Source organism: Neofelis nebulosa, chromosome 6 (genome assembly GCF_028018385.1).
Source record: "Neofelis nebulosa isolate mNeoNeb1 chromosome 6, mNeoNeb1.pri, whole genome shotgun sequence".
Classification (NCBI taxonomy): domain Eukaryota; kingdom Metazoa; phylum Chordata; class Mammalia; order Carnivora; family Felidae; genus Neofelis; species Neofelis nebulosa.
This window is the reverse complement of record NC_080787.1, coordinates 99,793,443-99,815,011: the sequence shown is the minus strand read 5'-3', so window position 1 is coordinate 99,815,011 and position 21,569 is coordinate 99,793,443. Positions and strand designations below refer to the sequence as shown.

General features: G+C 37.1%; 2 protein-coding genes across 4 annotated transcripts in view; one reads left to right on the top strand and one right to left on the bottom strand.

Moving 5' to 3' along the window:
• The window catches only part of RTN4IP1 (reticulon 4 interacting protein 1), a 152,320-nt gene that overhangs the window by 67,071 nt on the left and 63,680 nt on the right, over positions 1–21,569 (top strand). The window lies entirely within an intron of this gene.
• Positions 4,383–21,569, bottom strand: part of QRSL1 (glutaminyl-tRNA amidotransferase subunit QRSL1) — a 32,135-nt gene continuing 14,948 nt past the window's right edge. For all 3 annotated transcript variants that reach the window (XM_058734851.1, XM_058734852.1, XM_058734853.1), the window contains 6 exons: positions 19,209–19,384; positions 19,006–19,118; positions 16,803–16,995; positions 16,158–16,275; positions 9,024–9,229; positions 4,383–6,204 (listed from right to left, as the gene is read on the bottom strand). In XM_058734851.1, coding sequence (XP_058590834.1) covers positions 5,984–6,204; positions 9,024–9,229; positions 16,158–16,275; positions 16,803–16,995; positions 19,006–19,118; positions 19,209–19,384 — 1,027 coding nt within the window. In that variant the 3' untranslated portion in view covers positions 4,383–5,983. The remainder of the gene's footprint in view (positions 6,205–9,023; positions 9,230–16,157; positions 16,276–16,802; positions 16,996–19,005; positions 19,119–19,208; positions 19,385–21,569) is intronic.

The following is a 21,569-nucleotide window of genomic DNA, read 5'->3' as shown; positions in this document are numbered from 1 at the left end:
AAACAGTTCTGGAACCTAGTGGTGATGGTGGCACAGCCATGTGAAATATGACACCAACTGTATTAATAAAATGCATATATCTACATCTGTATTTACATATACATACATCCTGATGGTGTAGATAACAAGTGATTTTTTACTCTTTTTGTGTCTTTTTCTGTTTTCTCTCTCGCCACCACCACGGAGAACATACATTACCTTCGTAACTTAAAAATGAAAACCTCCTAAAATCAGTTCAAATCAAATTCAAAAGCTGAGATCCTGCATTCTCCTAATAATCTTTTAAGTAACCCATGGCAGATTACATTCATATGAAATTCTAGAATAAACAAAACTAGGTTGTGTTGGGAAAAAAAAGAATCTGAAGAACAGTTGCCTCTGGAGGGGTGGGAGCAGGGACTAAGTAAAGTCATAATTTTCTGAGGTGACAATAAGGGTCTATATGTAGATGGGGATTGGGTTACGCAGGTGTATGCATTTTTCAAAAGTGAGGGCATCTACACTTAAGATTTGTGCATGTCATTGTAGAGTTTTACATTTAAAAAACCAATAAACAAATACTGAACTCAAGTTAATGTTAGGTATGCTTAAGTATTCAGGGCAAAATGCAATTTGAGATATACATTTTAAAAATAAGGTAGATTAACGGATGAATAGAGAGAATAGCAGGATGGACACATGACAAAGGAAATATAGTAAAATCTCAATGGTAGAATCTAGGTGGTGGATGTGTGGGTGTTTGCTTTTATATTTGAAAGTTTTCATAATAAAACATGGAGGAAGAAGAGACCCGATATAAAGACGTCACTATTTAATATCCTTTTGACTCCCCAAACTCCATTTTACTTGTCTCTCTTCCCACTGTTAGGTATTTCCACTTGGTTGTGGAATTAATCTTCAGCCCCCACAGGTCATTCTTCCTTTCCTTGTTTTTAATACGAGTGACAGCATCTCTTCTACTCGTGGGCATTTCTCAGGATAAAAATCACGTTTCTTTCCCTCCTTTCTCTCATACCCTCTAATCCAGGCAAGCCTTACATTATAATTTTCATTTTATGGTATTTCACTTCTTTTCCCATTAGCACCACCTTAATTCTGCACCAATTACCTGCCATTTCCATGGAGAAATAGACTGGTATAGCTAAGAAAATAATTTGCATGTAATTTGATGCTCTACTTTTATATGCAGGCTATAAAATGGTTTCTGATAGAATACTGTATTAGACTTGGTTATTGTAAGTCTTAAAACTCCCACATTCTAGCCTCACTTCCTTTTAGTTTATATTCTAATGATTTGAAACCGGTTGGGGATGATTTACACACACCTGTAAATCACAGAAATCAGAAAAATAAGACTTCTGTACTATGTTTGGCTTCTATAGACAACTCGTCCTGCTAAATAAACTATGCTAAAGTCATCAGTTACCATCTTGTCAGATATCTTACACCAGTTCTATCATGTTACTCTGCAGGTCCATTTTGCAAAATACTTATCTTGGAAAACACTTATCATTACATGCCCCATGGGTACTTCATTAACTTTTTTCCCCCTGATGGCCATACTAGCAGGCCGTTGGCAACATCAACCTTAAATTTTTCCCATTTTAAAATAATTGCAGTGAAGATGTAGCAATTTGGGGCCTCACTTATCTGTATATATATATTGAAATGGAACAGAGTTTTAGTAGGAAGACTGTGGCTCTGTCAGAAGCATTCCCTGCCCTCCAACGGGAATATGTAACAGCCATATTTTTGAGAGACTTCATTGTTTTTTGTTTGCTTATTTTGAGAGACAGAAAGCGTGAGGGGGGCAGGGACAAAGAGAGGGGAAGAGAGAGAATCCCAAGCTGGCTCTGCTTGGGCTCGAACTCACAAACCCTGAGATCATGACCTAAGCAGAAATCAAGAGTTGGACTCTTAACTGACTGAACCCTGCAACATATTCTTTTAACATTAGAGCTTTTCTGGGAGCTTGGGTGGCTCAGTCAGTTAAGTGTCCAACTCCTGATTTTGGCTCAGGTCATGATCTCATGGTTCGTGGGTTCAAGCCCAGAGTTGGGCTCTGCGCTGACAGTGTGGGGGCAGGAGGACCTGCTTGGGATTCTCTCTCCTTCTCTGCCCCTCACCCACTTTTCTCTCCCTCTCTTTCTCAAAAATCAATAAACATTAAAAAGAAAAGAGTATGTTGGTACTGTTCTTCATTTGATTGGCAGAGCACAGGGGCCTTTTGAAGACCTTCAGTTCTTTGAACGTTGTTGGCCAATTCTCTATAAAAAAAAAAAAAGCTCATGGAAATTGCTTTAAAAATATGCAGGCCATTGGTTCTTCCTGATATTTTAAAGTCCATCCTTAGGGGAGCCAGATCATCAGGGAGCTATAGAACTGGTCTCTAGTGTAAGTTTCCAGCAAATTGTTATTTGGTCATGTGCCGTTAGTTTACCATGCATGCATTGACGTGTTGGTATTATCTACATGTATTGATAGTATCTACAATTGACCCTTGCACAATGTGGGGCATCGGGCACTGACCCCATGTGTAACTTTTGACTCCCTCAAAACTACTTACAGCCTTACTGATAACATAAAGTTAACATGTATTTTTTTAATGTTATATGTACTATATACTATATTCTTAACAATGAAGCTAGACAAAATTTTATTAAGAAAATCACATGGAATAGAAAATACATTGTACAGTACAGAGCTGTATTGTACTTATACAAAAAAAAATTCACACGTAAGTGGACCCATGCAGTTCAAACCTGTGTTGTTCAAGGGTCAACTGTATAAGAAAATGACTTAAATTCCTAATTGTACGCATTTACTTATAGCTACAAATTATTGAGTGCTTAGTCTATCAAGGCATCATGCGTCATTTAAATTTAATTCTTCCAAACATCCCTTGGAGTAAACATCATCTCTATTTTACAAGTCAGGATACTGAAGCTCAGACAGGTTACACATCTTGTAAATGGCAATAATAGGGTTCAAACCCAAGTTCATTTGATTTTTAAATCGGTGGTCTTATCCATTAGGTAGCCTACAGGAAAATCCCCCACTATGTCATACTATATACCTTTAAGCATCTGTGTAAGTATCTCGAGGAGAACTTTTATTTTTGATTTTATTCCTGGTTTTATTCTTTTTCGTTACTTTCATCGTCATACTTATTTCCTCAACTATTTACTTTTATGCCATTGTAATAATGTTTTTAATAAATTGCCTAAAATCCTTTGGACTTATATCCCACTGAGGTGTGAAGAAAAAGAAATGAAAAAATAACCTACTGAGATCCTCCAATAATTACTTTTATTTAATGTTGGCTGGGTTTTTCTCATGTTATTTGACTTTATTAAATTTTCAGGTTTATGTTTTAGTGTACATGCTGCTTGAGTTATGAAATAACTGAGGAAAACCTGCTTTAAACTGTTCTCTGGTGCTTCTTACCACAATGAACAAATTTTAGCCTAGGCTTGCACAGTCAGTACCTATTTAGCCTCGGTATAGATAATCAGATGTTTGCGGAAAGAGAGGGAGTTAAAAGTAGTTAATGAATGAAAGTTATGGTGGAAATTCCATTAGCTTGCTCCTGTCCTTGACTGGAACAGGGTATGACACAGTCTGCAGGATCCCTGAGCTATACCAGCTCTCTTCACTGTCCTTCAGTCTAAAATCCTAAAGGTATTTCTTCTCTCCATTAGAAGGTACAGTGATTTCCTAATGGGAGTCACCATTCTTTTTTTCTTTTTTGTCATTCTTAGAAGCTCCTCTTCCAAACCATGCTCTTTTCTAGCTGGCTCAAGGTCCTCTGTGTTCCTGATAACCTGGTAGCAAATGGCCAAAGAGAACATTCTGCCTCCCTGGTTTCAAGTGATTTTCTTGGGAATGCGACTTTCCCACTTGCTCCCTGGGCTCTTGGTGGCGTTGGGGTGCCAGGTTTTGTGATCTCATCACATTTTTTCACTCTAGCGATGCTTCTGTTGTTGAATCTAACTGTTCTTTGTTTTGCTGTGTTTGATCAGGGAACTCATCTTACACTTGTAGCCACCTTTGCCTTTCGGAATTGCTTTGCTGCTACCAATTTCAGGGTTTAATTAGCTGGGATACAGAAACCATTTCCCACTTAAATTCCCAGACAGTGATTTGGTAAAATGAGATCTCCTAGATTTAGGGTAAAGATGGAGGAGAAAGAAAAACAAATTAGGTATTATTTCATGCTAGTTGGGTATAATTATGTGAGAACACTCAACGTTTCACTTCCTTATTTCAGGATTCACATCATTAGTGCAGCTCAAGCAGAGATACACGAATAAGAGAGATAGGAATAGGAGAAACTGTATAAATATTCTTTGAAAAAAAAGTTATTTCAAATTATACACACATTGAAAAAAGACTAGGGCAAGGATTTATTATTTGCTTGCTTTTTACATCATATTAGCTCCTTCAGCTAAGATGGATTTCCCTCTTATAAAATAATGCAGTTGTCTCTCGTGAATTTCTTCCTCTTTCAGGGATTCAGAGTCAAGATTTGTAAGAAAACCAGTGGGCCTGGCACCGAAGGCTTTTATATAAAGTTTGTCCAATTGAGTATTTGGAAATGGAAGGATCCTGGGAGGAGAGAAAACTATTAATGAAAAGGTAACAGGCAGGTTAACTTTCTACCATGCCAACACTCCAGTGACTCTGCAGAAAGTTCTGCCACTTACATTTCCCCCTCATATAATTCATATTTAGAAAAGATTTCTTCCTTACTAAACAAAGTGAATTTATTAAAAAATAATTCAGCTTCTGACATATGTGTATAGTAACATACAAATGACAAATTAGAAGACCTGGTCAACACGAGATGACAATGGTGTTCTGGCAAAGACAAATCCAATGATGAAACTATACCAGGTAAATCTATGATTTTCATAAATATTTTCCCAATTTTTGAATACAGATTCTCATTAATGTCTCTTTGGGTTCAAGGGACTCAAAATAGAGAACACCTGTAAAGAAAGCCAAGAGGGCAAGGAAACCATAAGGAACAGAGAATCTGGGGTAAAGGAGGAGGCTATGGGCCTCCTCTCTTTGGCATCCTCACCAAATTATCCACAAGTTTTTCATATTGGGTATTTCTTGTGTATCTTGAAAGTTTCCCACTAAAGTCATGATCCACGACCAAGTTTCAAGTCCAAGATGGTCTCTCAAGGTTACAACAAATATTTCTGTGACACCAATGAGCTCATTTGTGATTGGTTAAATAGAAAAATGAAGTCAGTACAACGTGGAGTTGTTCTGGTTCCTTGGCATGGGGTTCTGGGAGAGCAGAAGTAAAATTTTCACCTTCAGCAAAAAAGGAGAAAGTTCTCAGTCATTGCAGCTCTATTTTTAGAGAAATAAAGAGTGTCTGCACCTGTGGTTTTCCCCAGAGAGGCATGCCCCCAGTCCTGCATGACTCTGGGCCCCAGCAGGTTGCACTTCCTCCAGTGCTCAGAGCTCCTCTTGTACCTCCTTTGTTCAGAATTCAGAAGCAAATACTCCCATTTTATTGTTTTGTGCATTTTTAACATCTCCTGGGACAGCCTCCACCACATGTTCAACTACCTGTCTGCCTGGCTGTTCAGGTTGTCTCTGGAGGTACAAATTACAGTTTTTATCAGCACTTTGGTTACAAAGATGTACAAGTTTTGAGAGGTTTATCCCTAAGCTTACTTTTACTCTAAGCTCTGTTCTTATTAATGAACATTTTTTCAGAATGCATCATTTTTCAGGAACATGTATCTTGTGTTAATGTAGAAATCCTGTACTTTACACTTAGTGGATACTTAATAAATGCTGACAGATGATTTATAATTAACTACATCACAAGAATTTTAAGAAGTGAGTCCAAGGAATGACTGTTGACAATGAACCAAATTATAGGAATTTAGCAAGATCATCTGACTTCTCTAGACTACAAAATTTTCAAGTTATTTTAATTTGTATGCTATATGTATCACTACTGTTTTAGAGAAACAGAAGCTAACTTTTCAATTTCAAAGACTGATGAGCAATCATCCATTAGGTCTTGAAGATGAATAACAGGAAACTGTACTTGTTTTTCAAACCACTTGGCAACTGTAAGAAGCTGCTGGTCACAAAATGCACGTCCGATAAACTGTAGTCCTACTGGCAACCCTTGGTTTGAGAGCGCCACAGGGACACTCACTGCTGGCAATCCTGAAGAAAACAAGGAAACCCATGAATTGATTAATTTTTCATTGTAAGAAGTGGAGACTTCTGCTTCCCAGTGCTCGTAGGTACAAGACAGATGAGGTTAAAAAAATAACAAAAATTGTATGATATACGTGCTTCTGTACCTTCCTTTGCTCACTTAACAATATATCTCAGAGGGGCGCCTGAGTGGCTCAGTTGGTTAAGCATCTGACTTCAGCTTGGGTCATGATCTTCTGGTTCGTGAGTTTGAGCCCCACATCAGGTTCTCTGCTGTCAATGCAGAGTTCTCTGCTGTCAATGCAGAGTTCTCTGCTGTCAATGCAGAGCTGGCTTTGGATCCTCAGTCCCCCCCTCTCTCTGCCCTTCCCCTGCTCACACACATGTGCTCTCTCTCTCAAAAATACACATTGAAAAAAAAAATATATATGTATATACGTGTGTGAGTGTGTGTGTGTGTGTGTGTGTGTGTCTTGGAAATCACTGTGTATCAGGTCACAAAGACTTCCTTCATTCCTTTTTATAGCTGCATAGCACTCCATTATGTGGTTTGTGCCATAATTTATTCACCTATCTTCAATGATTGGGCATCTGGGTTGTTTTCAGTATTCAGCTATTTCATACCATGCCCTAGTGAATTACCTTGTGTACATGTTTTTTAGTATTCTTGAAAGTTTCTCACATGAAAAAGGATTGTTTCATCAAGTGATAAATGCATATGTAATTAGACATTGCCAAATTCCCCTCCAAAAAAGTTGTATTATTTTGAACTCCCATTGGCAAAATGCTTTTTCCCTGACAGCCTTACCGATCGAGTATGTTGTTGAACTTTTGAATTTTGGCCAATTTGTTATATGAGAAATGGTAGCTCAGGGTAGTTTTAATTCCAGGTTTGGGGCAGAGAAAGTAAAAGATCCTGGGATATCTTGTTATGCCATAAAATAAGGAAGTTTTTATAAATTAATGGGGATAGGTCTAAAGGATATATGCAACTTGAAAGGGCTCTTGTTGGCCAAATTTGGGACAATTTGAACATCAAAACCCATAATGACAGTAACTGTTTACAATACATTGAATTGAAAAAAAGGGAAAGCTATTCCTTAGAGAAGACTGCCAGCTAATATATATAGAAACAGAAAAATCAACATTTTGTAATTCTCTAAGAAATAATTTAGGCAAGGATCATCAACAGATCTAAAACTGGGTTCAACATTATTGGGGCACCTGGGTGGCTCAGTCGGTTAAGTGCTGACTCTTAATTTTGGCTCAGGTCATGAGTGGTTCGTGAGATTGAGGCCCCCATGGGGCTCCGTGCATTGAGCCTGCTTGGGATTCTCTCTCTCTCTGCCCCTCCCCTGCTCATGCTTGCTCGCTCTCTCTCTCAAAATAAATAAACTTAAAAAAAAAAAAAAGATTGTTGGGGAATAGGATGTTCACACAATCTCAAAGTATCAGCTCCCCAATTGGTTATAATTGATAAAAGGAACAATGTACTTTACAAGGAAAACATCTGGCAATTTTCTCCTTAACCAAGGGATCAACTTAAAGTCTCTAAAAGTGGAACAAACTGACCTGAACTGTTTCCTGACATGAAGAGTATATAGTATTTCTGCAACAGTTGTTTGACTCAACCGAATCATGAGGAAGCAATCTGACAAAACCAGATTATGGATGGGACATACTATAGGGCAAGTGCACTAGACTCTTCAAAAACAGTCAATGTCAATTAAAAAAAAAATTTAGAAGGTGGGGGATTTCTTATCAGAAACTATGCAGACCAGAAGAAAGTAGCATAACATTTTTTAAGTGCTAAAGAAATGTCAACCCCAAATCCTATATCCAGTGAACATAACCTTTAAACATGAAAGGAAACCAAGACATTCTTAGAAAGAAAGTGAAGAGAATTAGTTGCCAGCAGACCTACCCTAGAAGAGCTAAAGGAATTTAAACAAAAAGGATATGATAAAATAAAGACTCTATATGCCAGTGAGAAATGAACATAGTAGATAAAAGTATGGGGAAATAGAACAGGCTTTCCTTTTCTTGAGTTTTCTACACTATGTTTGATGACTAAAACAAAAATTATAACACTGTCTGATGTAGCCCTAAAAAACAACAACAACAACAAAAAAAAACCCACCAAAAACATAGAGAACTAGGGGATTGTTCTAGATTGTTTTAGATTACATTTGCTAGATAAGCAAATGTAATATATCAGGGGAAAAAACAATTTTATAAAAGACATTTTTGGTACAATTGAGAAAATGTAAATATGGACGGTTTGGAATATTATTATATTCATGTTAGTTTTCCTAGATATGATAACGAAATTGTGGTTATGCAGGAGAATGTTTGTATTTTTAGAAGATTTATGCTAAAGTATTTAGGGGTGAAGTATCATGATGTTGAAACTTTCTTTCAAATTATTCAGCTAAAAAAAGTGTGTGTGTGTGTGTGTATGTACAGAGAGAAAGAGAGGAAGGAGAAATTAAATGAGGCAAAATGAATGAATCCAGGCAAAGGACATATGGGTACTCATTATACCATTCTTTCAACTTTTCCGCAGGTTTGAAAATTTCCAAAGTAAAGTTAAAATTATGCTATTAAGGGGACTGATTCTGAATATGCGTGTGCATGGTGGGTGCAAGTGCATGCATGCCTAAACATTACAGACACCACACACATACACACATACATGCACCCCTAAACATTCTAGAAGGACAAGCTGTTGCCTTCAGAGAACAATGTAGTTAGAATCTAAGTTAAAGACCAGATGCCAGTCTAAAAACTTAAAGAAAACCAGAACATTCCTAAAGGATCCTCACCTGCCATATTTACAGCCTGTGTAAAAATATCATCCTGGGCGCTTCGCGTCCTGTTGTCCTCTTTAATGAACTCCAGGTATGGCACTGCCTCACTCAAGGTGGTGGGGGTCAGCAAGACATCCACTCCAGAGTTAAAAACATTCACAAAATCATTAGCAATGAGCCGTCTCACTTTCTGTGCTTTGATGAAATAATTTGCATAGTTTCTGTGGAAAAAGAATAGATGATATTTTAAGGATTTTTTTTTTGTTATTTCTTTGAATCAATTTTCATGTATAAGGTTCGTTAAACAGTGACTGGATTCTTTTTTTTTTTTTTTTTTTTTAATTTTTTTTTCAACGTTTTTTATTTTTATTTTTGGGACAGAGAGAGACAGAGCTGAACGGGGGAGGGGCAGAGAGAGAGGGAGACACAGAATCGGAAACAGGCTCCAGGCTCCGAGCCATCAGCCCAGAGCCTGACGCGGGGCTCGAACTCACAGACCGCGAGATCGTGACCTGGCTGAAGTCGGACGCTTAACCGACTGCGCCACCCAGGCGCCCCAACAGTGACTGGATTCTTGACCTTTATAAGCAGGCACCACTGAGATCCCTAACAACACACAAAAATGATTTTTGTTCAAGTGTGCTGTATTCTAAAAATCTGTATCAGGAGCTTAATCAGAATTCACTGCTAGATACAATTCTACACATCTAATCACAAAATATTAACACTTCCATGGACATCATTAAACCAGAACATTTATTTTCAGGTGAAAAAAAAAAAAATCAAGTGCGTAGCAGTCAGATGACTTTTCCAAAGATCACATGGATTGGTGGTGGTAAAGGAAAGACCAGAACTTAGGTCTTTGGAGGCTTATTTGAATTTTCCCTTCATTAAAATGTCTTATTTCACCTGTAGTATAATGATAACTGATTATTATAAGAATTTGAAATTTTTCAAAATTCTAATATGCCATCATAATTAGACACAAGGAGACAGGCTCTGGAAAGATAAACTGGAGTGTCTGCAATTCTGTATTTTATGGATAGGAACACCCCCCAGAATGGGAATCTGAAATTCATGAAAAGATGCTTACTCTACTGAAAAGATTAAGAATTAGCCAGCTACAAAAGTGACTATTAGTCAATCATGCAAAGAAAGGGAAAAATAAAGCACTCTTTAGATCCTCCTGAAGTGAATTAAGAAAGGCTGGCAAAAGTACCATTTTTAAACTTCAGTTTTCTCACCTGTAAAAATGTATACAACTACTCCAGTCTTACTGAGGACCAAATACAATAAAGACAAAAATGTGCTATAAGAATCCTATAGGGGCACCTGGGTGGCTCAGTCAGTTGAGCATGCGACTTCGGCTCAGGTCATAATCTCACAGTTGGTGGGTTTGAGCCCCACGTTGGGCTCTGTACTGACAGCTCACAGCCTGGAGCCTGCTTCAGATTCTATGTCTCTCTCTCTCTCTCTCTCTCTGCCCCTCCCCTGCTCACACTCTGTCTCTCAAAAATAAATAAAAATGTTAGAAAAAATTTTTAAAAAACCAATCCTATAGAAATATCAAATGCCCTTACTATCATTGGACCACAGGGTCTATAGGGAGATAAATGCAAGTATCACCTATAATTTGTACAATAATAACACTTGAATGGCTTAAATAATGTCATTAATAGCATCCCCCAAACCTCAATTTTATAAAACATTTTTTGTTTTCTATTAAACTTTTTCCTACTTTAAATATGGTTCAAAAGCAGAACTTCTGCTTCCATTAATGATAGAGTAACAGGGATACAATTTACCCTGCCATAATAAACAATTAGAAAACTAGGCAAGGGGCACCTGGGTGGCTCAGTTGGTTAGCATCTGACTTCAGCTCACGTCATGATCTCACGGTCCATGAGTTCTAGCCCCGCGTCGGGCTCTGTGCTGACAGCTCAGAGCCTGGAGCCTGCTTCGGATTCTGTGTCTCACTCTCTCTCTGCCCCTCCCCGACTCATGCTCTGTCTCTGTCTCTCTCTCTCTCTCTCAAAAATAAATAAACATTAAAAAAAAACCACAAGTTTTTAAAAATTGAGGATCCCAACATTTGTGGGGGGGGGATTATATTTATAAATATTAGGGTCTAGAAATAGACCCTAATCCACTTTCAACTCAGGTCATGATCTCACGGCTCATGAGTTTGAACCCTGTGTGGGGTTCTGTGCTGACAGCTCAGAGCCTGGAGCTGGCTTCGGATTCTGTGTCTCCCTGTCTCTCTCTGCCCCTCCCCTGCTCATGCTCTGTGTCTATCAAAAAATGAATAAACATTAAAAAAAAATTAAAAAAGAAAGAAAACTAGGCAAAATAAAGCAACCATTTTCAGATACTACACAACAGGCATTCAAGAGAGGGAGTTCAGAACTGCCTGGAGGCAGTTTCCAGGCTTCAGCTCAAACGGGAGGAACCTATGCAAGTTTCAGGGGGCAGTTGTCAGAAAGTTAAAGAGACCAAGATTGGAAGTTCAGGGAGGCCAAGACAACTGGAACATGTAGGGAAGAGTACTGAATAGGAAAAGTAGCACACAGAGAGGGCTCAAGAGATCTGCAGTGAGCCCTCCAGTCTTTGGCTGAGTACTGATCTGTGCTTGTAGGAGATGAAATTCTCAAGCTGGGGAAAGAACCACTGAAAAATCAAACAATTCCAAGAGCTCATATAGGGCTAGAAATAGTGTGTGTTCCTAAGAGCCAAAGTGGAAAGACTTCATAATACATGAGGCATCTGGCAGAAGCTTCAAGGGTATTGCCTACAGTAGAGGTAAATTAACCTAAACTAAAGGCCATTTTGGACTCATCCTAGCAAAGCATTTTTAAAAGCAAGTCCTGAAAGGATCCAACAGATTTGAAATAACTACATCCCAGAACAAAGCCCAACACTGTTTAAAGGAATACAACAAAAATCCAGCAAATGACAAGGTAAAAGTCACAATGCCCAGTCATGCTAAAAAGCAGAAAATAAGACCCAAAAACTAGGGGGTAAAAAGCAATCAATATAAAGACATCCAGAAATGACAGAAATGTTGGAATTAGCAGATGAGAACATTAAAGCAGCTACTGTAAATATGTTCATATGTTCAAGAAGATAGAAGAAAACATGAAATGATGAAGGAATTGAAGAAATAAAACCTACTTGGAAGTTCTAGGAATGAAAAATACAAAATATAAAAACAACACTGGATGTGACAGCAGATGATCAGTGATTCTGAAGATATGAATAGAAACTATACAAAAAGAAGCATGCTGGGGTGCCTGGGTGGCTCAGTTGGTTAAACATCAGACTTCGGTTCAGGTCATGATCTCAGGGTTCGTGAGTTCAAGCCCTGTGTCAGGCTCTCTGCTGTCAGTGCAGAGCCAGCTTCAGATCCTCTGTCTCTGTCCCCCACCTCTGCCCTTCCAACACACACTCTCTCTCAAAATAAACACTTTTTAAAAAATAAAAAAAAACAAAACAAAAAGAAGTGCAAAGACTAAAAAAGAGAGAAAGAAACTAGGATGGAGCCATTAGTGCTCTTGGATGACGTCAAACAAATTAACACACATATAAATGGAGTCCCAGAAAAGGGGGAGAGCAGAAAAAATATTTTAACATATAATGGCCAAAATTTTTCCAAGTTTGATTAAAACTATAAACCCAAGAAGCTGATCCAAGAAGCTAAACAAACCCCTAAACAAGAAGAAATATGCAGAAAACCAGACCAAGGGACATCACAGTCAAATTCCTGAAAACTAATGATAAAATCACCCACAGGTGGGAGGGGAAAAGGTTATACACAAAGGAATAAAGATAAGACTGACTACAGACTTCTGAGAAACTATGCAAGTCAAGAGACAACAGAATAAGATCTTTTAGGTACTGAAAGAAAAACTATCAATCTAGAATTTTATACTCGGAGAAAATATCTATCAAAATTAAAGGTAAAGTAAAGACTTTTACATATAAACAAAAGCTGAAAGAACTCCTTGCTAGCAGGATTGTACTACAAGAAATATTAAGGTTCTTTAGGCAGAAAGAAAATTACATCAGATGGATATTTGGATCCACACAAAGGAATAAAAAACACCAGAAATAGTAAATATTTGGCAAATATCAATGACTCTTTTTTTCCTTGTTTTAAATCTCTTTGAGAAAAAAGTTATTACTTAAAGAAAAATAAAAGAAGGCAGGAAAAGAGGTTAAAAGAACCTCTTCAAAGGACAATTTGAAGACAAATAGAAAAGAAAAGCAGATTTAAATGGGGTTCAAATGTAAATAATTATTTTCATTAAAAATAAACCATGGATTCCTAATTCAATAAATGTGTGATTTTGAACACAAGGTAGTAGAAGAATGACAAAACTGTAAACTGAGTTACCACATGAAGAAAAAAAAAAATGTTAGGAATTGTTATAGTTCCTGGCACATAAACTGACTTTTAAAGATTAAAAAAAGTACACCCAAATTCCATTTTTCCTATCACTCATGTCCATCTTCCCTCACAAAACAAATGAACAAGCAAACAAAACCCCTCAAAACAAAAAAGGTGACTTAAATGCCTGAACTCAAAAGACAGGGATACCAGCAGAAATTCTCACGTCCTTTTGTCCCAACTGGTGACCATGGAAGAAGCTTTCAGACTCCTCTCCATCAGTTTCTTTTCATGCTGTTACAGTGATCTATACAGTCTATCAACTTGTGCCCTGAGATTTACAATTTGAGTCTCATCAGTTAGTGCCAAATGTAACATCTTCAGCTTCATAAAAGTCTTTGCTTAGAAAATTTCTCAGCAGTATTTCACTTTCTTTTCCTACTCCCAAATCATTACAATCACCTGGTCAATATGGAAAAGAATCTTTTATTTTTGTGTTTTTTTTAAGTTTTTATTTTAATTCCAGTTAATTACCATACAGTATTATATTAATTTCAGGTGTACAATACAGTGATTCAACACTTACATAAATCACCTGATGCTCATCATGACAAGTGCACTCTTTAATCCCCATCACCTAATTTATCCATCACTCCACTTACCTCCCTCTGGTAACCATCAGTTCATTTTCTATAATTAAGAATCTGTTTCTTGGTTTGTCTATCTTTCCCCCCACCCTTGCTCATTTGTTTTGTTTCTTAAATTCCACATAAGAGTGAAATCATAGGGTATTTGGCTTTCTCTGACTGATTTTCACATAACATTATACTCTCTAACTCCATCTATCGTGTGGCAAATGGCAAGATTTCATTCTTTTTTATGACTAAATAATATTCCATGGTGTGTGTGTGTGTGTGTGTGTGTGTGTGTGTGTGTATCACATCTTCTTTATCCATTTATCACCTGATGGAAACTTGAGCTGCTTCCATATCTTGGCTATTGTAAATAGCACTGCTGTAAACATAGGGGGATGTGTATCCTTTTGAATTAGTGTTTCAGTATTCTTTGGGCAAATACCTAGTAGTACAATTGCTGGATAGTAGGGTAGTTCTATTTTTAACTTTTTGAGCAAACTCTGCATCAGAGTTTGGAATATTCTCTGTTTTCCAGAGTGGCTGCATCAGTTTGCACTCCCAGCAATGGGGTAAGAGGGTTCTTTTTTCTCTACATCCTCACCAACACCTGTTGTCTCTTATTTTATCCATTCTGATAACTGTGAGGTAATATCACATTGTAGTTTTGATTTGCAGGAAAAAGGTCTTTTAACATGGAACATAATCAAACATCTTTAGGTTTTTTTTGTTTTCAGCTTTATTTGAGATGTAGTTGACATATTAAAATTATGTATTTTTAAGGTGTACAATATAATTGGATATATGTATATATTGTGAAATGATTTCCACAATAAGGTTAGTTAACACATCTATCACCTTACATAATTACAACGTGTGTGTGTGTGTGTGTGTCTGTGTGGTAATAACATCTAAGATCTATTCTCTTAGCAATTTTCAAAGACATAATATAGTACTGTTAACTATAATAACTATGCTGTGTATTATATCCCCGGAACTTATTCATCTTATCACTGCAAGTTTGTACCCTTGACTAACATCTCCCCATTTCCCCTAGGCTCAGACCCAGGCAACCACCATTCTACTTTCTGTTTCTAGGAGTTTGGCTTTTTTTTTTAGATTCTATGTATATGTGAGATCATATAGTATTTGTCTTTCTCTGACTTGTTTCACTTAGGATAATGACCTCACCATACACCCATGTTGTCACAAATGGCAAGTTTTCCTTCTTTTTAATGGCTAAATAATACTCCATTGGATATAAACACACCACATTATTTTTTTTGTCCATCCTTCTGATGATGGACACTTAGGTTAGTTCCATGTCTTAGCTATTGTGAATAATGCTCTGAGGCATTTCATTTCCTCTGAGTGATTTCATTTCCTTTGGATTCACACTCAGAAGTAGGATTGCTGAATCATCTGGTAGTTCTATTTTTAATTTTTTGGGAGACTTCCATACTGTTTTTCATCATGGCTGTTCAAATAATATTTTTGGAAAAAGTAATCCTAAGCATAGGCCCTGAAGGGATACATAGACAACAAAATGCTTTCTGTTCTTAAGGGCATGTAGAAAAACTCTAGAAGTATTTATTACAACAATCATTCTTGTTTTTTCACAAGAAAGTGTCCTCTTATAGACAGACTTAGTGGTATGCAAGATGAATCCTATTTATGAGATGATGAATAAACTTATATTGAAGACAATCTCAGTAGGAGCCCCAGTAATTTAGAATTCTTTCTTGGAGCAAAGAGATACATAATGTAAGGGAAAACCAAGTTGATTTACTCAATTTTTCGAGATATACCAATGTAACTTCCTGTTTAAGTGTCTAACAACAATAAGCCAAGGCGGCAATAATAGTCAGGGGACATTTAATGAAGCTAAAATTCTTTAGGGCTTCCTACCTAGTTTTGTACTAATCATTTAGCTAAAGTGTCAATGTTTTTTTTTTTGCGTTTGAATAACCAGGAACCAAAGTACCATAAGCAGGCCTTTAACTGTGATTTCTAATTCAAAGCATAAGAATTTTGCTTCTTTAGCGCATATCTCAACTTGTAATACCTGATAGACATATCATGAGTTTACTCCTGAGTTTTCAAGAATGGAGGAAATTCTTAATTACTTACTCTTTTAGTAAGAAAAAGTTTCCTGCAAGAATCCTTCCTCTCACCACATCATTAAACCCTTCTCGCCTGGTTGCAGCATACATGGCTTCAGTAGACACATCAATGTCACACCTGTGACCTGAAAACAAAACAGAGGTAAACATCACTTGAAAAGGAAGTCAAGTTCTGGCTGAAAAGCAAGCGTAGATTCACATTTGTGACCAATACTAAACTTTTGGAAGACTGTCCTTAGTGGCTCCTCTTCTTTATCTGCCTTGTGCCTAACCAGTCAGGGATCAAGTCGAGAGGAGAAAATAACCAACAGGGAAACATCATTTGTTCACTCCCTCATCCATCCATCCATCCATCCATCCAACTACTGAACTCCTGCCATGTGCCAGGCACTACATTTGACAGACTGAGAATACAAAGATAAGATACTGTTTCTTTAAAATATCCACAGTTCAGAGAGGGAAGCCAAACATACAGAGACATGTACAAGGAATACGGTAAGCAGAAGGTTAAATGACAAAGGCAAGAGGATTCACTGGTTTACTTGTCTAAATCATTAACATTATCTCGGGGAATAAGTTTCTTATCCCTACAAGTAAAACTGTCAAATATTTGAGGCAACTATTTTAAAAAACCCAGACACAGCCATCTTACCATATTCTAGCCCGTCAAATCTTGCCATATTTGATGCCACTTCTGATGTACACAATACATGGTAGCAGACAATTGAATAACTGGTGTGGGGCAGGGACACTTCAATTACTTTCGCCCCCTTAGACTCAAAGAGGTTAGCAGCTTTGGACCAAAAAGATCGCACTTCACTTGATAATTCTGGTACAAGATATTCCTTATTGGAAAAAGTCAAGATACAGAAATTAGAACATCTGTATACATGGTTTTATAAAAATATGTTCTTCGGGACCTTTGGCAATACATTAGAAAATCTGATTGAATTCCTGATAGGTAGCTAGAAAGACTGAACTAATTTAGGGGTGTTGATGGCATGGCAAGCACTGTACTAGTTACTTACAAGCTGGATATGACAATATTAAAGATTAGAGAACTAGTTGGAGAAGCTATATTTGCTAAATGTTCATTATCAGATACTCTGCTAGATGCCTTTCAAAGGTTCTCTCATTTGGGGCACCTGGGTGGCCCAGTCAGTTAAGCATCTGCCTTCAGTTCAGGTCAGGATCTCACGGTTCATGAGTTCGAGCCCTGTGTCAGGCTTTGCATTGACAGTGTGAGGCCTGCTTGGGATTTTTCTCTCTCTCCCTTTCTCTTTCTCTCTGCCCCTCCCCTGCTTGTGCTCTTTTTCTGTCAAAATAAATAAACATTAATAAAAAATAAGTGGAAATGTTCTCCCATTTAATGCTTTTAACAATCCCATGATATAGGTTATTATCACCCTTCATTTTATTAATGAAAAATAGTGAGACAAAACAATTTTCCTAAAGTTACATAGTGGGTAAGTAGAGGATATACGATTCTAAAATAGTTCTGTACTCTTTTCTAAATCTTTAAAAGAAGGCATAGCTATGATCTTAACTGAAAATTTTAAAGAAAGTATTTCTCTCAACTTGGTGTCAACTTGGGGACAATTTTATCCCCTTTCTCTCAACCAGGGGACATTTGGTAATGTCTGCGGACATTTTTGTTTGTAGGGTTATGCTGTGGTGGGAGTGGTACCTCTAAGGGTAAAGGCCAATAATGTTGCTAAACATCTTACAATGCATAAGACAGTGTCCCACAACAAAAAATTATCCAAAAAATTATTGGTAAGCTTAAAATTAAAATATTTTTAAAGGTCAATAATTTAATGTATTTACTTTCATATATGAATTACTCAATTGCTACTGTAATAAAATAGTAAAGGAATAAATGTTACCTTCTTTACTATCATTATTAGTATTATATTTATTAAGATTTTACTATGTAAGGAATGGTTCTGGGCTATGTCCTTTACATTAGGAATTAGCAGACTATGGCCTATGAGCCAGCTATAACTTGCTAGATATATTTTTTTATGGTTTTTTAAATTTTATTTTTGAGAGAGAAAAATAAGAGGGAAGGGCGGAGAGAGAGGGGGAAAGGGTGCAAAGTGGGTTCTGTGCTGAGAGCCCAATGCAGAGCTTGAACTCACAAACCATGAGATCACACCCGACCCGAAGTCAGATGCTTAACTGACTGAACCACACGAGCACCCTGCCAGGTATTTTTGAAAATAAAGTTTTATTAGAGCACAGCCACACTCTTTCATTTACATATGGTCTATGGCTGCTTTCACACTACAGTGGCAGAGTTAAATAGTTACAATACAGACTGCATGGACCACAAAGCCTCAAATATTTACTAACTGACCTTTTACAGAAAAAGTTTATAGACCCCTGCTTAGCATCATTAGTTTTTTTTTATTGAGGTATAACTGATACACAACATTATGAGAGTTTTAATGTTTGATTCAATATTTGTATATGTTGAAAAATGATAACCACAATAAGTTAATACCTGTCACAGTACAGTTAAAGAATTTTTTTCCCTTGTGATAAGAACCTTAAGATCTATTCGCATAGTAATTTTCAAAGAAGCAGTATGGTATTACTAACTATAGTCATCATGCTGTATATTATATCCCAACGATGTTACCAAATTGAAACCTTACTATTCTCTGAGATCAAGAATGTTATCCCCATTTTGTAGATCAGGAAATTGAACTTAGATTAAGTCACGTGCTCAGGTTACATAGCTAATAAAAGTGGCATAAGCAGGATTCAACCCCAACCAGTCTGTTGCCTAGGCCTGGGCTTTGTATTTGACCTGACAGGATTTCTGTGAACTAATGAAAGGGAAGAGATACCTTTGGAATTCCAATACATAGTTTGCTCACATCTGTCAAGCTGGAAAGCATAAATGGTTTACCAGGATCTTGTATTGTGGTAGAATCTTTGGGGTCATGCCCAGCCAGCACACCTGTGAGGAAAAATACTTAGGAATGATAGACATATTGTTTTTACAGTGAAATTTATAATGTTTTGAAATTCTATGGAATCATATAAATACCCAACACAGTTGCTGCATCATCCACACATCTGGTTAAGATTCCAGGCACATCCATGGAATTCACCAGGGGAATGAGACCATGACGAGAAACTAAGCCATAGCTTGGTTTGAAACCAACAATCCCACAGTGGGCAGCTGGATTTCTGGTCGATCCTCCTGTATCTGATCCTAAAGCCCTGGAATTTAAATGGAATTTTCTTTAGAAAAATGATGTATCTCTAATTATATCTGGAATCTGTTTTTAAGTGTATACTTTTCAACTTTACTTGCCCCTGGTTACACAAAAGTAAGACACGACTGTCTCAGAGAATTTCTAAAACGTAGAAAAATATGAAGAAGAAACAAAATATTCTACCACCTGAGGCAAACACTGTTAACATTTTGGCATATTAACTTCAAGACTTTTTAAAAATGCATTTTTCTTTCATAGTTCAGGTCATTCTGTAATTACAAGTTGCCATCTCTTTTTTGCTTATCAGGAGCCTTTTGCTACATCACTAAAATTACTGACAAGTTAAGATATATATAATGTTCTATCCTATCAATTGGCGATTCCCAGGATTTTAAAGCCCATTCTCCTATAAATATATATACATATCTTTTACCTTCCTTTCATGGCAGTTATCCAGTATGTTTTCACAAACTAAACACACCACTTCCAGAAATTCATACACAGAACCTTCCGCTACCTCATTTAGAATCATAGATAGAAATGTACTTTAATTTAAACATTTATGTTGTTGCCAATTACGATAATAACTGCATAATAAATTACTTCATAATAAACACCTTTAAACATAAATCTTTGCCTATACGTCTGAATATGTTTTAGGCTGGCTTCCAAGAAGTAGAGTTAATGAGCCATAGGGCCTGTTATTCTAAGTTTTTAATCTATATCGTCAAATGACTTGTCAGAGGGCTTCTGCCAATTTATATTCCCAACAGCAGTGAATCAGATTCGGTCTCATGTTTCATCATCATCACGGAGTACCAGAAGTTCTTAAAATGTGGTTAATTTGGAAAACCAAAAAGCTTTGTTAATGTGCATTTTTTAATAATTTTTCATATTTGTATTTGCATTACTGAACTATGAAGGGTCCATTTCTTTGGCCAGTTACCTCCAGAGTACATGTTTTTCTTATGAAAAACAAAAGCAAAAACTAATCTTGAGAACATTATGCTAAGTGAAACAGATCAGTTATGAAAGTGCAAATACTGAATAATTTGACTTACATCAGGTACCTAGAGTCTTCAAGTTCATAGAGACAGAAAGTAAAACAGTGATTGCCAGGGGCTGGGAGGACGGGCACATGGGAAGCTGTTGTTTAATGGGTACTAAGGTTCAGTTCTGCAAATTAAACAAGGTCTGGAGACTGGCTGCACAATAACCTGAATGTATTTAATGCTAAACTGTACACTTAAAAATGGTTAAGATGGGGGCTAGGAGGAGTGCCTGGACAGCTCAGTCTGTTAAGCAACTGACTCTTGATCTCAGCTCAGGTCTTAATCTCAGGGTCATGAGTTCAAGCCCTGCATTAGGCTCCACGCTGGGTATGGAGCCTACTTAAAAAAAGGTTAAGATGGGGCGCCTGGGTGGCGCAGTCGGTTAAGCGTCCGACTTCAGCCAGGTCACGATCTCGCGGTCCGTGAGTTCGAGCCCCGCGTCAGGCTCTGGGCCGATGGCTCGGAGCCTGGAGCCTGTTTCCGATTCTGTGTCTCCCTCTCTCTCTGCCCCTCCCCCGTTCATGCTCTGTCTCTCTCTGTCCCAAAAAAATAAATAAAAAACAAAAACAAAAACAAAAAACAAACAAACAAAAAAAAAGGTTAAGATGGTAAATTTTATTTTTTTTTAATTTATAAAAAAATTTTTTTAATGTTTATTTATTTTTGAGAGAGAGACAGAGTGTGAGTAAGGGAGGGGCACAGAGAGAGGGAGACACAGAATCTGAAGCAGGCTCTAGGCTCTGAGCTATCAGCACAGAGCCCGATGTGGGGCTCGAACCCACGAACCGCGAAATCATGACCTGAGCTAAAGTCAGATGTTTAACTGACTGAGCCATCAGGTGCCCCAGGATGATAAATTTTAGGTTATGTATGTTTTACCCTAATTAAACATTTTTTAAAACTTTATTTCAGGGGAAAAAAGGTTTTTCTGATTAGAAAAGTGTATGCGCCAACTACAAAAATTAAGTATTATATAAGTATATTGTATATAAAGTGAAATTTCTCTTATAATCACTGCCTCCATAATAATCCTGTTACCAATTTTGATATAGTCATCCAGACACTTCCATGCACATAACATATATACATATGTAATGACTGCTTTTAACAGAAAGGTCATACTATATATACTATTCT